This window comes from Scomber scombrus, chromosome 13 (genome assembly GCF_963691925.1).
Source record: "Scomber scombrus chromosome 13, fScoSco1.1, whole genome shotgun sequence".
Taxonomy (NCBI): Eukaryota; Metazoa; Chordata; class Actinopteri; order Scombriformes; family Scombridae; genus Scomber; species Scomber scombrus.
The window spans coordinates 5112575-5130031 of NC_084982.1; the positions used below are offsets into that span (position 1 = coordinate 5112575).

Here is a 17457-nt window from a genome sequence, read left to right on the forward strand (position 1 = left end):
GTGAGTAATCTGGGGGTGAAAAATGTGTGTAGGGTTGAGTAGCACCCGAAACTCTTGATACCGATGTCATTATGATACCCAAGTTACCAAGATGAAACTTTTAATTAAATTTTTTGGTTGGGGAGGGGAGGTGTCACCTTTCTTAACTTACACATACTGTACTGGTGCTGAAAAAAGAATCTAGTAATAATCTATTTATGTTGATTTGATATAGTGAGCTCAACTATGTGATGTGATTACACAATATCTTACCAACAATAACAACTGTGTTTTTTTCATTTCTGTGCCAGAATAGTTTCTACGCCACAGCCCTCATTTGTGCATGAACCAGATTGATATTCATGTGTGTAAAAGTACATATATAGAATTTCTAGAACAATAATAATCTTTTTCTAACTTTTCATGTGATGAGTTTCTATATTGCCACTTTTACAAGTTATGGATTTAAAAGTGCCATGTATTGTATCTTGTATCTTGTGGGGACCAGGTCGCCATACGATGCATTAATATACTGTTTGTTTCAACTTCTGTCACCATGTAAAACAATACCAGCTCATTATTTGAAAGTGCTGTAACTCTGACATTGCATCACTCTTTTGTAAACACTTGCTATGTCGCAATAAACTGCTCTTGAAGATTGTTACATGTTTTTTTATTGTATGTTGCTCATCATACATGACAGGGGTTGACAGGAAATGATAAGATTATTTTTTATTCCCCTACCGGTTACCGGTTACAGAAACATTTTACATATAGTCACATTTGACCTAAAATGTTGTAACAACTATCATAGGATCTATAGACACTATTTCTACCACTGCTTTCATACCGTGTTTCTTTCTGAAACGCTTGGAAACAAATATATGATGTATGGAAGAGGATTAGGACCACGTGAAAAATGTATTTGAGTGCTGAGTTTGAAGCCATAATTCTCACTCAGATCTTAATTTTTTTTTTTTTCATTATGCCTTAATCCTTTACCGTTATAATGTTTCCAGTATAGTTTTTGAACAAATTTAAATCAGAGGCAAAATGTGAAGTGTTGTCATTCGTGGTCTTCCTCACCCTGTTTCTTGAATGAGCTGGGATACGTTGATTGACAGGGAAAGGGGCGGGATTCAGTTTTCACTGTCAAAAAAGGGTGCGGATCAGTGACGATACGAAAATAGCAGCGTTGTAAATACATTTCATCGGTTTAAATCTTCTCTTACAGACGGCTCCTTCAACCAATGAGCGACTAAAGAAATTCATTGTTTTGATTTCTCTGCCAATTGGAGTGAATGGAATTCATAAGTGGGCGGGGTTACAACATCCCTGTGCCAGCTAGTGTTGAATGTGAGCTCCGGTAACAGATGGCGTTTGTGGGGAGAAGCACCTACGGTAGAAGTCAGACGGGGTGGAGGCACTAATGGGAGAGACCGGACAGGTTATTAGAGTTTCTTGCCTGATGAGAAACCAGAAGAGGGCTTTGCTATTCTAACCTTATTTGTTGCACCCAGTGACGGATTTGTCTGTCTCTCCTATCCTTTTTTTAATCGTAGTTGTCTACTGAAGGCCGCAGAAGCCTCGGGCTAGATTTGGCGACACACCGAGCCGAGTAGACGAGGACATCAGTGGGATTGTTTGGAAAGTCTCGTACAATGTATTCACCAGGGTTTGACGTTTGGAAGTCGTAACGTATTTATTTGTATAGCATCATTTGTATTTAATTTATACCGAAAGGTGGAAATGAATGTGTAACTTAGTATAAAAAGTTAAAGAGACAGGCTAACTAGTTAGCTAGCATGCAAAATGCTAGTTAGCTACCTAGCAGCGAAACTCTAGCCTAATGAATGAATGAACGAATTGGCAACCCCCTGCTTTTTAACCAAGTACTGGTTGTTGTTGTCGATGAAAGAACACGTCGAATATTAGACGAGACAACGTCGTTTTTATACAACAGAGCAACTTAAGCTTGTCTGGGGCGAACTCTTGTGTGACTGTTAAATCTCTGCAGACCCACAAATGGACAGGAATGCGGTTCCTGGGAGTCGGTGGACGGCGGCGATCTAGCACGCAAACATAGTGTTGTGCTAACAGTACCACATAGCCTCGGTAATGTTTAAGAAGCTGGGTGCAGCTAACTTCAGCTAGCCACATATATTTGCACTACTTGGACTTAGCTGCAATAGCGTTAAGCGTACACCGGCGTTTGGGATGGGCAACACGGTGTCATGCTGCGTCTCTCCGGAGTCGAGCCCCAAACTTCCTTCGAGGCAACCGGCAGAGCGGCTGGAGGAGATCCAGACCAGCACCGAAGTGAGCGACGATAACACCGCGCCCTACCTGCAGCATATAAGCGACAGAGAAGTCCCTGATGGTACGTGTATTAATTGATACCCGGCACCTTTTATCACCTGAAACATCATTAGGATTTCCTGTATTTGGAGCCAGCATTAGACACACCCATAATGTTTGTTAATAGGGAGAAGGCACTGTCATAGTGAAGAGTGAGCTTCATAGGATTCCTAAATACACAACTTCAAACCAGATCAGAAAATACTTGCTCCTTATTTACACACAGACACACACACACACCCTTATACTTGCCTGGATATTGGACCACACCACTAATATGGATAAACTAAACACATAGAGTGCAGATCTTTATTGTAATACATAACAATATGACAATAAACCCCTCTTTCAAGACTGTAAAGACACACTCACACACAATTGCCCTCTTTTTAAGTCTTGCCAAGTTGCCAGGCGTGTTTACTGCCAGTAGTGCACCCATGATGAGGACATTCTTGGCACTCTTAAGCTGGGCACTGCATCATATTGATTCCACTGGCGTCACATTACCAAGTCGGAAACGAACAATGAAAACAAGCCGCTCATCATCGTCGGCACTGTATTAACCACTCTGAAATAGAACAATAAAAACATTCCCCTTTATTATTATTGTCAATTTCTTTTCTTAACAGCCTAGAGTTTATTTAACCCTCACATACTGTTCATATTCTGACTAATCATTAGTCTTTACACCAATTCACATTCATAAATTCCCCATCAGTCATTAATACATGTTTGATTAATCCTTCTGTTTGATTAAAAGACATTCACAATCACTATTGTAGGGACTTTTTTGACCTCTTGGAAGATACCCACTTAACTCATATTAACCCCAGATTAACTTTTGAATACACTTTTTTCACAAAGCACAATGTTGTGTTTTAAAGGTGGACTGTGGATGTGTTGCCCCATCCCTTTCATTGGAAACAGATTAGGAAGGGGTCTTGTAGTGGTCAGTATGAACAGGAGGAATGACCTCAGTAAGACAGAGCCCTGATGGTGAAAGCATCTCAGATCATTCTCTGTGATAAAGGCCGAAGCTCAGCGTTGCACTCTCAGCCCTCGTGTCGCCACTCCTCAGACTCTCAGACTCACACTCTGTTCATTCCACTCATGTTGTGGTGGGCAGTAGTGTGTGTGTGTGTGTGTGTGTGAGGCCAGCTGTTGGCAGGGTGAGGGTCAGAATCAGTCCAGCAGTCCTTCCTTACATTCCTTGTGTCTCTTCTGGCTGTCGTCACTTCACACATGCTGCCATCTCCTAATCCCTCGTCTTTTATGTAATGTGCTGTCTGCACACATTTGGATGAAAGACACAGTTCTTTTAGTCATGTATGAACAAGTGTCGTCTTCAATGTACAGCTCTGTCTGGAAGTATCTTAACATCCATAAGTGGTTCACATGCTAAAAACCAATAAGTCTACAATGTTAACTCCTCATACACAACATGACTTCTGTGTCCAGATCAGGGGTGTGTTCAAGCCAATTTGATCTTAAGTGGGCCAGAAGAGTGAAACCATTGCATAATAACCTATAAATAATATATAATATAACTTTACTATAATAAATAATCTATTTACAAAACAGATGAACAGCCTGAGATGTTTTAAGCCTTACATACTGTTCATATTCTACATTTTTGCAGTATGTTCCAGTCTAAGAATCCTCTCATAAAAAGTGTCTATACCAAATGTTGAACCACAGACGTGTTTAGAAAGCACCAATAGTCGATCTGACTGATCAATAAATGTGTGATTAAACCTTGATTCATGTTTCAGAGAGAGTGTATTTTTTAGCTTTTACACCACTAAACAGCTCCTATCACACAATATCATGTCCTATTTTACCTAAGACATGAAAATATAACATAGCAATAATGATGGAAATGTATTTTATGTAAAGTGAAAATGACAAGAACTTTATGGAACTGTGGGGTTTATTGTATAACCATTAGAGCCATCAGTCTTCACTGCTACATCATATAAACTACTATCTTATTAAAACTAACTATTCATTTCACTAAAACACATTTCAATAGATACGGCTCAGATTTGACCCAGAACAGCCTCATTGGACACAAATTTGTGGTACCTATACAAAAATATAACATTTTAAAATAGTTTATATTTCTGTGCATTTTTGGCCACTTTAGGAAAAGTCATCAAATTTCAGAATAAAAGTCGACAATATGTAGCCATTATTTTATATATTATATAGAACTGTTTTCTGGTCTGGATGGAAAAACCTCTGAAGCAGTATTTTACGTGACCTCATCACAGCTGAACTTGCTCCTGTAACCTGCCATCACACTTTCCAGTGAACTGGATTCGACCCCGTATGTTTCACACCCTGCCAAATGATTCCAGTTTAAAATATGAAGTGATGAACTGTAACCTTTTTCCAGCCAAAATAATTGTAGGTTTATACACATTTTGATGCCAGTTTTTCATAATAAACCCCTTCATTCAAAAGTTAACTCCACCAGTTTTACACAGCTGTTTCAGAAGTTTGACACAGGAAGCAATACCAGTGTTGAAATATGATAATTGTGTAAAAAGTAGTTGTCAGGGAAGTCTTAAAGGCTCTATTAAACACTAGCAGAGCGTCTTCAGCCTCTGCACTGTGATGTATTTAACAGTGAAACACAATATGTGAGCGGTGTACACTTACATAGGGATTTCCATCAAATCTGGACCATTAAAAAGTGGCTGTGACTTTGAGTTTGGTGCCAAACACAGCAACAGAGGACCCAAAACACATACCTCCTCCTGTCTCTGTGTGGTGTGGTTTTATATGATCAAGATTCATTTTTGTAAACACCCATGAGCACAGGATGAGTCATCAAACAAAGCCAGAAATACTCTGATAGTGATATAATGAGATGAATGAATAATTACCACAGGAGCACTGGATTAAAACTATGAATATTTTAATTACATGGGGTTTTAAAATAGCTGCCTGTTGGGTGGAGAAGTCTTACAGGCTCAAACTGTTTGTATAAAACACATCATATAGTCATAATATAAGAAGATCATGACCTCAAATGTGAGACAGGAGGTTACCGCAGCTCTGAACCTGATAATGAAGCATAATGAAAATATTGAGAAGTCAGTTAACCACTCCTGGTTTCCTCCTTTTCATCATTAATAACCAGGAGTGACATAAAGCAACTCTGTAGGCTGATGGTCATTGTCCTCACATGCTTACACTCAGATTTTGCTTCCTCAGAGCTGGCCCAGGAGTCCAACCCCTCAGACCACGCCAGAGCCAGCACCATCTTCCTCAGCAAGTCCCAGACAGACGGTGAGCAGCCCTCACATCATGTCCCACATCTGACACACTATTTACAGGAAGACTATAACATTGTTTGAGATGGAAATATACACATAACTGTATGAATTTGAATCATTTTCCATGTTGTTTTCTATGGAATTCTAGCAGTGGTATTAAAACATCACTACTTACTTTAATGTAGAGTTTGATGAAGTTTGCTCAGCCTGTAAGGTTGCTGTAAATGTCAGCAGCTGCAAGTGAACTGTCTACATTTTCTAGTCATTGTTATTGAAAGCATGTACTGTAAATTGACTGTTTGTATCTCAGCTCTGCTAAACATGTTTTGCTTCCTTTTACAGTACGAGACAAGAGGAAAAGCAACCACATAAACCATATCAGTCATGTAAGTGTTGAATCTAAATGCTGACTTCATATCTGATATAATTACTCAACTCATTTCATTCACTGCATCACATGAGGAAGTCCTCTACCACAAGATATGCAGCTTTATACTGTGGTTACAACGGCTTTATCTCACACCGTTTTTCATTGGTTGCAGATGTCTTTAACTTCACCATAATCTTATGTTTACTTTGATTCATTTTTCTTTTCTTTTATTTATCTATCTGATATAGTTTTGCATTGTTGTTATTTGTTGACACCATTGTAAATGAGGATTCCTCCTCAATGGTCTTTAGAGGTAAAATAAAGGTTAAGAACAATGATAGTAATAATAATAAAAATAATAATAATATTTACATATGTTTGTAGTGACATCGCAGATTTTCTAGATAAGCTATAATAATGGTGATGATGATAATAATAATAATAGCACTACTATGACTACTCCTACTACTAACAATAACAATAATCATATATGTATGTTATGATAAAGCAGATTTTATAGATGATCCATGATAATAACGATGATAATAATAATAATAGTTACAAGTATATTGGGATATAGCTGATTTTCTAGATGATGATTGTGATGATAAATAACTTTATTTGTATAACAGCTTTCATACAATAAATGCAGCTCAAAGTTCAACAAATTCAATTACATACACTTACATGCTTCACATTTAAAGGGCCATAATGGCAATGTTAAAAAAAAGGAACAACAAAGCAAACAATATAAGATGGAGAAGCACATAGTAAAAGGAGCTCAAACCTCTTGTTGTCTTCTCGTCAACTGTGCAACTTTTGTCCTCCTGGTTCCAAATTGACCTGGTCTGGTTTGACTGTTTATAAAGCATAAGGTATAAATCAGCCACCCAATTCTGTGTTACACCTTTTTAGCCAACTTCATCCCAACTTATTACACATATTATAGGAAAATGATGGTCAATAGTCCTCATTTAAATGAAACTATACCTGTTAAATAGAATATATCAAATCAAGTCAAATACATTTTTAAAGAAGTGCAGTAGTAGTTAAAGGCTACACTGAAGATGTCAGTTTTTAAGAATATCCTTAGAGACACTTTATAGTTCAAATATCTTTGGCTTATCTGTCAAATTAAACACCTTTTTTTCTTTCTTTCTTTTTTTTTTTTTTTTTTACAAATTGAGTTACTTCAAATAAATAAATCATATAGTATTGCAAAAATGAGTGATCCACAATGGCTTCATTTAACCAGAGATGTCAAAGGGAAGTGTGGGTGTGAAAAGCCTTCAGAGTAGCCTTACAACACTAAAGCTATGTGCTACAACTGTGATGTAAATAATACCAAGAATATAGTATTATTATTATTATTATTATTATTATTATTATTATTGTTGTTATTAACTGTGTGTGTTTTCTACGTTTAAAGGTATCTCCTGGTCCACTGTCAAAGAAGTACAGCTCCTGTTCCACCATCTTCATAGACGACAGCACCGTCAGCCAGCCCAACCTCAAAAGCACAATCAAATGGTGAGAGATGATGTGCTAGTAAACATTTGACTGTTAGCATCACGATGGAATGCTGGAGTAATTAGTGGATGCGTGACTACAACAGATAATCCAGAGCTTAATGTAGGACAGCCTGCTCTAATATTTGACTCAATGTGGATAAACAGGTTTCATGTGGATTATCTGGAGGAAAATCTGCAAATATTTAGTCACACCACACACACACACACACACACACACACACACACACACAAACACACAGAGAGAGAGAGAGAAAACACTACTTTTAATAACTATAATATAACAAAACTAATGAAGTATTTTGTTTTTTTCTCCAGTGTCACTTTAGCAATATACTACCACATCAAAAACAGGTGGGTGGACATGTTTTAATTAGCTCTTCATCATCTTTTATAAGACTAATTGTGTTGATATAAACTGTCTATTTGTAAAATGTGTTGACAAATGCATTCTGTGCTGTTTAGGGACTCTGACAAGTCATTGGACATCTTTGATGAGAAGTTGCACCCCTTATCAGTGAGTATGATGATTTTAGATTTACAAGAACTGTCAGAAAGGCTCGTTATCTGGCGTCCAGCAGCAAGACAAATGGACAGAAAGTCACTTCTCCAAACCAATAGTTTAATAGTTTATTATTATGTCCACGTCTGTTTCAACGACCAATGATTCGCCGGTGTAAAAAGCAACCAATAATCCTTTCTCCTCCTCTCTTACAGTCTTTATAAATGAGTTTCCATTCGGTTGTAGACTTCTGTTAAGGACACATGACTAATATGAAGACTCTCAAAGCTCAGATTGGAGGCTCCAAACTGAAGAACACAATAATGAGGGGTTAAGAGGGAAATTTGGAATGAAGTAGCACACAGATAAAATAAACATTACTACTTGCAGCTTTTGGTCTTGTTTATGGGTCAGTGAGGTTTTTTGTGTCCATGTGGTTTAGTCAAATTTAAAGGGGATAAAATGTGAAAATATGAATAACTTGCACACATTCTTTTTGTGTGGACTCATCATAACATTTCTGCTTTTAATCCATTTTGAGAGAATATATTAGAGGATTATGGCAAAAATGTCTATGTGGTGTAACCATAAAAACTTTGTACCAAATAATTCAACTTGCTTAAAAACAGTAAATTCTCAATAAAACACCATATCAACTAGTTTGGCATGATCTTACATTATAACTTTTTATATTAAATAAAGGTAATGGAATACAATTGTTCTAAATATTACATTTAATCTGGGGAATCATGGAGATCAGGAAACATTTACATGTTTTAAGTGAAGTCATTATTTGTATAAGTCCACTTAAATACACTGTAGGTGGATACATTATTTATCATTCTTTTGTGGTTACACCATTTGACATTTTCAGGAGCATTCAGTCTTACTTTTGGTAAAAAATGGTGCAAATGTCATTTCTTTTCAGATAATTCAACATCAGTGGATTTTAATGACATAATCAAACGGCTTCTTCTTTATTTCGCTGTTCATGTACTTAAAGATGACGTCATGGCATCAGACTCACTTTAAACTACTGTTCTGTGTTGCTCCCCTGCAGAGAGAGCCAGTGCCAGACAACTACTCCCGCGTAGACCCAGAACACAAGCTGATCTACCGCTTCGTTAGAACGCTCTTCAGTGCTGCACAGCTCACTGCAGAATGTGCCATTGTCACTCTTGTAAGTCTCCCTTTTGTTTTTTCCTTAATTAAAAGCTATTCACACTAAATGTGAAATGTATTCCCTTCTGAGAATAAAAAGTTCAATATTAGATCAGTTTTTAGTAAGTCTGAAACCTGGTCACCAGAGGGCAGTAAAGCTACACAGACTCCCTGTGACAGGTGAGCGTGTCCCTGATGATCAGGACACATGCTGGATGTCACACATCATTACAAAAGACATTTGAGGCCAAAGAGCAGAGGAATATTTAAACACTCTATGTGAAGCTGCCCTGAGTCAAGCAGAGCACCATCACCCTGAAACATTTTTTAAACACTCAACAATCAAAGTAACTGTGCTGCCTGTAAAGATGAAGTTGCTGATTAATGATGCAGGAAGTAGTCTAGGCAATGTTAACAAAATATGTATCTTGACTGCAGAGGAACTTAAAAACAGACAAGTCTCAATGTTGTCAGTCATGACCTCACTCAGGAAGGTAATGTAATGTTAATTCATTTTGTCATGTTTATAATAAACTTGAGAAAAGTGACAGTCAGCGCCCGCTAAAAATGAGAAGCTGCTACTTTTTTTTTTTTTTTTTTTACACCCAAATCATTCTTCATGTTCACACACTAACATATGAATAAAAATCTCTGCAGGCTGTGTGACAGCAGCACTGTAGCGCAAATGAAACACATCTCTAGTGTAATGATATCATTAATAATGACAGAACTTCTAAAATCTCTTCAACTTTTCAACACCTACTCCATCAAAGGTGTACCTGGAGCGCCTGCTGACCTACGCCGAGCTGGATATCTGCCCCTCCAACTGGAAGCGCATCGTCCTGGGAGCCATCCTGCTGGCCTCCAAAGTGTGGGACGACCAGGCCGTGTGGAACGTCGACTACTGCCAGATCCTCAAAGACATCACGGTGGAGGACATGTGAGTTAACACCCAAACAGTTGATACCAACCGAGGACTTCATTTGATACCCATCATTAGCATTACATTGCAACTTCACCACCACAGATGGGTTGTAGCTGCTGTGGCAGTGGGCCAATCACTAGCATTAAACCGAAGAATGCTTGTGTTGATTGGCTGTGATTAAGTCCATACAAATAGTCATATTGTCTAGCTCTGGGTGCAAAAAGGATCGATTACAGGTATCGTTTGACGGGAGATGTTTCGATACTACTTGGTATCGATTTATTTAAGTTGATACCTTAAAGGTATTGAGTACTGATACCCAGCCCTAGTGTAAAGATAGTTAGCAGGCAGAAGTGGTGTCCTTTCAGTTTCAAATCAAATTGAGAGCACAACTGCTCTGGCGCTAAAATAAGCTTTGTGAGGTGGCTCAGGCATCTGGGAGGAGACACCAGGCCAGACCTAAAACATCTTGCAGGGGTTACATGTCCTGGACAGACCTTGAATACTCCAGGAAGTGCCTGAGTAGTGTGGCAGGCTCATTCAGCTAATGCAAGGAAAAGACACCTTCATTTTTGTACAATTTCATCTTCTAAATCTAGCAGCTCTGAGTCTTTGCTCTCCGAGATGCTCGAAGTAGAGAAAAAGAAGATCCCTAACAAAGACGACACAGGTCCAGTACAGCATTATATTGTTTGCCCCTAATGAAAAAAATATAACAACAAAGATGCACTTAAAGCAGACAGAGGAAGAGAGGTGGCTGGATAGAAGGAAGCTGTATCATCTGTGCTGTCACTCATCTATAAACCGGTGAAGAGCTGCACTCAGAGCACCCAGACTTGATTTCCAATTGCTTCACCTGCTGGTGGCTTTCATAAGCTACTTTCAGGGACACATTTCACACTAAAAGCTGGTTAATTGGAGACAAAATAAGTGTCGCCAGTTGTTAAAATGCAGATTTTCATGTGAGTGGTACAGGTTTGGTTAGGTTAATTCTACAGGAAATGAATGTAAGTCTATGTAATGTCCCCAGAAATGACCTAAACGTGTGTGTGTGTGTGTGTGTGTGTGTGTGTGTGTGTGTGTGTGTGTGTGTGTGTGTGTGTGTGTGTGTGTGTGTGTGTGTGTGTGTGTGTGTGTGTGTGTGTGTGTGTGTGTGTGTGTGTGTGTGTGTGTGTGTAAGAGGTTGAAAGTGCCTCCTTGTTTTTTGTGATTTGGAAAGGTGTGTGCTCTGCCTGCATGTGTGTTCTCTCTCTTTCCCCTCTCATATGTCTGACCTCCACTCTCCCTGCTCTGTTTTCATTGCCGTCATTGAAGTGTCTTTGTGAGCCCGGTCGGGTCTGGGGGGGGGACGCTGAGCGAGGGATGGGATGGAAAGAAGGGTAGAGAGAGAAACAGAGAGAAATGGAGGGGAGGGTCTCAAGTGCTCTCACTGCTTCTGCATAATGGCCCCTGGCTCTCGCCCACTCCATTAGTTGCCCCGGGAGACCAGATATCACACACACATACACACTCACACACTCACTCACAGCACCTTTGCTGACCAACAAAGCATCCTGGATGCGGTCTCCTTGGCGACCACCTCCCCTTTAGTTTTTCTCATGGCTGTGATGATGAGGAAGGATGATGGAGGTTGTAGTCAAGAGAAGATGAGCTGCCACACTCCAGCCGGGTGCTCAGACATACATGTAGGAAGTGTGTGTGTGTGTGAGAGAGAGGGAGGTATGGCTCTTACCTTGGAAGAGTTTTCTGTCTTATATTTAGAATTTCAGCACACTAACAGGTAATACAAGAAATCACATCACCTGTTGTGCTCTGATTCTCATCAATCAGAACAATCAGGAAAGCAGGGAGACAGATAAGAAGACATGTTTTTTTCTGTGAAGCTACGTCATCATTTCATCCTGAGTATCAGCAGGTCTTCATATTCTTTTAAAAAGGTGGTTTGGTTTTCCACAGATTTGCATCTGTGGAGTTCAAACAGCTGGAGCGTTGATTTTAGTTTGACCTTGGCTCATCTGAATTCATTGTTTTAGTGTGAAAGAGGAGGTATGGGTGAAGTTTGCAAACATTCTTTAACCCTTTACATACTGTTCATGTTCTGACTCATAATTAGTCTCTACACCAATTCACATTCATAAATTCCCCATCAGTCATTAATACATGTTTGATTAATCCTTCTGTTTGATTAAAAGACATTCACAATCACTATTTTATGGTCCAAATGAGTACATTTGCATATATAAAATGTGTATAAAGTTTTTACAGCTCTAATATGTAAAGAGTGGGTCAAATGTGACCCTGAACAGTGTGTAAGGGGTAAATTAAACAGTATTTTTTCAGAATGATTTGCATCAATTCTTATGATTGCAAGATGACAGATTCTTCGGGGGACGTCGATCCTCTGCTGCACTCATTGTAATGTCTTGAGGCAAACAGCATCAGCAGTAGGTTTTTGAGCAGAGTCAAGACTGAGAGAAGTTTTGTCTGTCTGGAGTAACTCTCAGGTATCTTTGCAACCTCCAGGAATGAGATGGAGCGCCACTTCCTGGAGCTGCTCCAGTTCAACATCAACGTGCCAGCCAGCGTGTATGCCAAGTACTACTTTGATCTGCGGCAGCTGGCCGACGACAACAACCTCAGCTTTCCTCTGGAGCCCCTCGACAACCAGCGTGCCCAGAAACTAGAGGTGAGCTGCCCTTTCCTTTGTTTTGTCATGATGCAGCTATTGACATACTCCTGTACTGCCTCTGACCTCAGATGAGAAGCTAGTGGCTACTTCACATAAGGGACACAACTATCTTTTCATTCATTATTGATGAAATATTCTGTTGAATATTTTCTCAATAAATGGATCAGTTGTTTGGTCCATAAAATAGCAGAAAATGGGGATCACTGTTCTTGTGGTCCATTTCAGCAGTCCACAGCTCAAAGATATTCACTTTACAATGATGATTTAAAAACTGACTCAAAACAATGAATGAGTTAGTGATTAATGTAAGACTTGACAACTAATCAACTCATTGTTTCAGCTCTGCTTCACATCCTAAAGAACCCGTGTTTATTTTTAGAAAGAGTCTCCATGGACTGAATCTTTCTAGGTGGAAGTCGGATGAATAGTTTGCATTTGTTGTTTCAGGCCATTTCAAGACTATGTGAAGACAAGTATAAGGACCTGAGTCGATCAGCGATGAGACGATCCCTCAGCGCAGACAACCTGATAGGTATACGACACTCCAACGCTGTGCTCTCATAGGCCAGACTGCTGCCACCTGCCCCTCTGACTTCCAAAGCCCAGCTACTCCACAGCCAGCCGCAGACCAACGCGGCCGCCTCTGAGGGTCAGCACGGCCCCCGTCACGCAGGATTCAGGCGTGAACCGCTACTGTAAAACCGGCCCAAACGCTAATTGACATCACAGCTGTCACAGCTGCAGGATTTGTCAACCAAAACTTGAAAATTAAGGTGTACACTAAAAAATGTGACAATGCAACTCTTTTTACAAAATTCCCTATTTATACTTAACATATCCCTTATCTCCAAGAGACTATCAACTAGGAATGGTTCTAATGTATCTGATCTTTTGAAGGGGGAATTTTGATTGTTTTTAAACATTTGTAGAAAGGAAAAAACAAACAATTATGACATTCAGCATGAAAGGATGAGGCTGATGTGTTTTCTAGATGTTTCTCATTGCCAACAAATCTCATGGAAAGACCAAAACCAACATCCCACACTGTTGCTGACCTACTGTAGCTAACACAACAGACTGGAGGCTGTTGTTGCATTTGTTGAGGACCATCCATCAGTGGCGGATTGATCCACATTTGTTTCTCTGATGAGGATTTGTGGCAGCAGGGTGGTATGTGTGGGGGTATTAATGTATCCATGGTAATAAAGGAAAATGTCAAATCATGGCAAAAAAGCATATATGAGTAAATCAAGGTTGGATAGACATTAGAACGGTTCATTAGTTGGATATTGGTCTTTTCATTGGGTTTGTAGACAATAACAGAGATGTAGAATATTACCAGACTTATCATGTCAACAAACACATCACGCCTAATGCAAAAACTGCTCCTTGTAAATTAGAGTTAATACCAAACTTTACTTTTGAGAGTGTAAATCAGATTTGTTTACTGTTAATATCTGTGGTGTCGGATTCTGTTTGAGTACAAATCTCTTGCCGTTTAGATTTGGATGGACTATTACAGCATGTCTCAGATAATAAGGTATTACACTTTAGAGTATTTAAGCAGATTTTTGGCTGAAGAATTTTGCCAGTCAGCCATCGTCTGTTACAGTCCATCAAGGAATCAGGAATCAGGAGTGCCGGTCTGGATTCACTTTTACTTTTCAAATACTCTTCAGGTGGTCAGAAGGGAGCCAAACGCAGATAGTGGATCAGTATTGATACAGTTAGGAGGACGTAATGTAGGTTCGGGGTCCATGTGGTTCAGCCTCACACACAGTATCGTCCCCTCAAATCATCCTGAACAGATCACTACACCTGTGCTCGTCCCAGGCCCCCCCGACCCCCCCAACCAGAGCTTTTCGAACACACTACATAGATATTGAGGGGAGTAAAAAAAAAAAAGAAAAAAGGAGGAAAAAAAGACTGATGGATACTCCTCTCCTTTTTGCTTACTATGTAGGCTACTAGCTGTGAAATTTATCTTGTTTTTAATTGAAAACCATTTGCAGATGGAGTATTTTAAATAAACACTAATCATGTAACAGATTGACTGTTGTGGTTATTGTGTGATATGATGATGATAGGTTTACAGCAGAGATGAGCCGCCTCATCACAAACACAAAGAACACATGCTTAGTGTTGAGTGTGCCAGATGTTTAGACCGTCATACACTAAATAAACATGTGTCAGGATTTGGGCGTCTCACCGCCATGACTAAACAATTCCCTTTCATACTCACTTAGTTTCCATTTGAATGAGGTACTAACATCTAAGCATTACTGTAGTTGAGTTTAGATATTAGAATATTAAAATATTAACCTTTAACACACTAAAGTTGCAGTTACACTAATGATTCAAAGCTTTTAAAAGCAGCTATGATTTATAGAGATAGTCTATAATACTGTGAGTCCCAACAGTTCTAATGTAAGTCCACTGGCAGAGAGTGATTGTGATTGGCTGAGTATATCTGCTTTTATCCAATCACTGTTGCCAGTGTTGCAAATCCATGAGTTTTAGCATCAATATGAATCACTTTGATTTGTTAGGTTTATCATTAGCTGAATTAGCAACGCTAATTTGTTTTTTAATGGGTTTACCTGAAAATGGATTATATCATGATATTTATGTGGATATCACAGTAGTTAAATGACATCTACTGTGATAGAGGATTTTATGTATATTGCTTTAAAGCCAATAGAGCCGATCTGTACATAATGACTCTCTGAAATCATTCCCTGAGCCCCGACTTATATTCTACTGTTCAATTAGAGAGTGCTGAATTCTCATAATGTCCACACTAGAGCCTGACCAATATATCGCTCAACCAATATTATTGGCCTATCACAGATATCAGTATCAGTGTTTATGTCATCCAATATGTGCCTTTTTAAAGATATATATTTTTGTAAATATGATCCTTTCTCCTAATTCAAGTTTAATATACACATATTCAATTCCCAGTGAAGTTTACTGTTTAAGTGCACTGTCACTTTATAAAAAATTAACTTCCAAATATAATGTAATAATATTGAGCGTCTCTCAAAAATTGACAGTGACGTGTGTTCAACCTGTCACATTTAATAGAGCACACATAAGGTAAAGGAAAGAATATTTATAGAAATAACGTGTAATGAATGAAAAAGCCTCTCAGCTTTCATCAGTCATTCACTGTTGTGTCAGAAAGGTGATAACTGATGAAACCCACACTTTAAGAAGCTTTGAGATCAAATAGACGATGGTGCGAGTAGTTCATATGATCACATGACTTAATGATTTATAAAAGCTGCGAGGCTAATGTCATTCATAAAAAATATTATTAATGTAAATATACTTGTAAATAGACATTAGTATATATTCCTTTGTCTCATGTGTGAACTATAATGTGACAGGTTGAACACAATATATTCTTGATGAGGCTCCAGAGAGACTGAAACATTAGTACTGTAGGATCAGTAGATTATGATGCTGCCTTGTTAGAAGAACCATTATAGAAACACTCCAGCTTCTTCTTTTCTCAAGACTGAAGAGACACTCTTCAGCACACCTGCATCTGAGATCACTGGATGTGCGAATATAAAAATATCCCAAACTAATGCTCAGCCTTTTAATAGATGTGTAGATTACAGTCACCTGTCAGTGCTGACCTGTTATCACAGTTCAGAAGTGTCGTCTCAACTTAAAGCTATATAAAGACAAAGGAGGAGTGATTTGTGCAGCCAGTGTGTGTGTGTGTGTGCCATGTTTCACTGTATTGTTGTGTATGAGGCAAATGCAGCTTAAAGATGGAGAACCGTGCTACAATCAAGCAACCGCTGTGATATCATACGACTAGAGAGCAGCAACACTGGAGGGTGAGTCACACTGCTGATATTAAAGAACAAAGTGTGTCATGTCTTCACAATACACCAATGTGAAATATCACTGGACAGTTAAACCTTTACTATTTGGCTTTACTATAAAGCTTTAAAACATCTTAAATGTAGTTTTTGATATTCATGGTCTAAAAATGTCTTAACATGTCAGGAAGTGTAGGAGTTAAGGCGTTCAATTAGAGTGTAATTATTTTACAAACCAACCAATCAACTTATTTATTCAAGTAAAAAAGAATCATCAGTTGGAACTATAATGAAACTAATCATTAGTTACAGCTCCATTTAAGCCACTACAACAGTAACATGCTGCTTATATGTCTCATAATATATTATATATGAGTACAACAGTCACATGTGACACTTTTCTGCATTTAGTACTAACTTGAAAAACTTACATGATAAGGATAATGATAACATAATGCAATCTTTCTGAATAGTCTTTCCTCCTCTTAATATCATTTTCTTGTATATTTTTGCTAAGTTTTATAAATCTTACGTTTTTTTGGTATATATTATTTTTAACTTTTAGGCTTTTTGTATATATTATTTGTTCTTATTTATTTATGTATTTGTGTTTATGTATGAGCTATTGGATACATGAATTTCCCCATGAGGATGAATAAAGTCTAACTATACTGTACTGTACTATACTGTACTATACTGTACTATACTGTACTATACTATACTGTACTGTACTATACTGTACTATACTATACTGTACTATACTGTACTGTACTATACTATACTGTACTATACTATACTATACTGTACTGTACTATACTATA

The 17457-nt window shown here is 38.3% G+C and overlaps 1 protein-coding gene across 1 annotated transcript; it reads left to right on the forward strand.

The window, feature by feature from the left end:
- The first annotated feature begins 1374 nt into the window (after positions 1-1374).
- On the forward strand, positions 1375-14842 carry ccnyl1 (cyclin Y-like 1). The gene is made up of 10 exons (XM_062431578.1): positions 1375-2359; positions 5560-5634; positions 5964-6007; positions 7421-7521; positions 7839-7874; positions 7986-8037; positions 9083-9202; positions 9957-10123; positions 12632-12794; positions 13245-14842. Exons 1-10 carry the CDS (start codon positions 2197-2199, stop codon positions 13359-13361), a joined length of 1038 nt encoding a protein of 345 aa, XP_062287562.1. The 5' UTR covers positions 1375-2196; the 3' UTR covers positions 13362-14842.
- The last annotated feature ends 2615 nt before the right edge of the window (positions 14843-17457 follow it).

What these genes read in the sequence shown, in the direction of transcription:
- ccnyl1 (XM_062431578.1), top strand. Translation starts at nt 2,197, where the DNA reads ATGGGCAACACGGTGTCATGCTGCGTCTCTCCGGAGTCGAGCCCCAAA. An exon ending in CAGCAAGTCCCAGACAGACG is followed by an intron (nt 5,635 to 5,963) that starts GTGAGCAGCCCT and finishes TTCCTTTTACAG; the next exon opens with TACGAGACAAGAGGAAAAGC. An exon ending in AGAAGTTGCACCCCTTATCA is followed by an intron (nt 8,038 to 9,082) that starts GTGAGTATGATG and finishes GCTCCCCTGCAG; the next exon opens with AGAGAGCCAGTGCCAGACAA.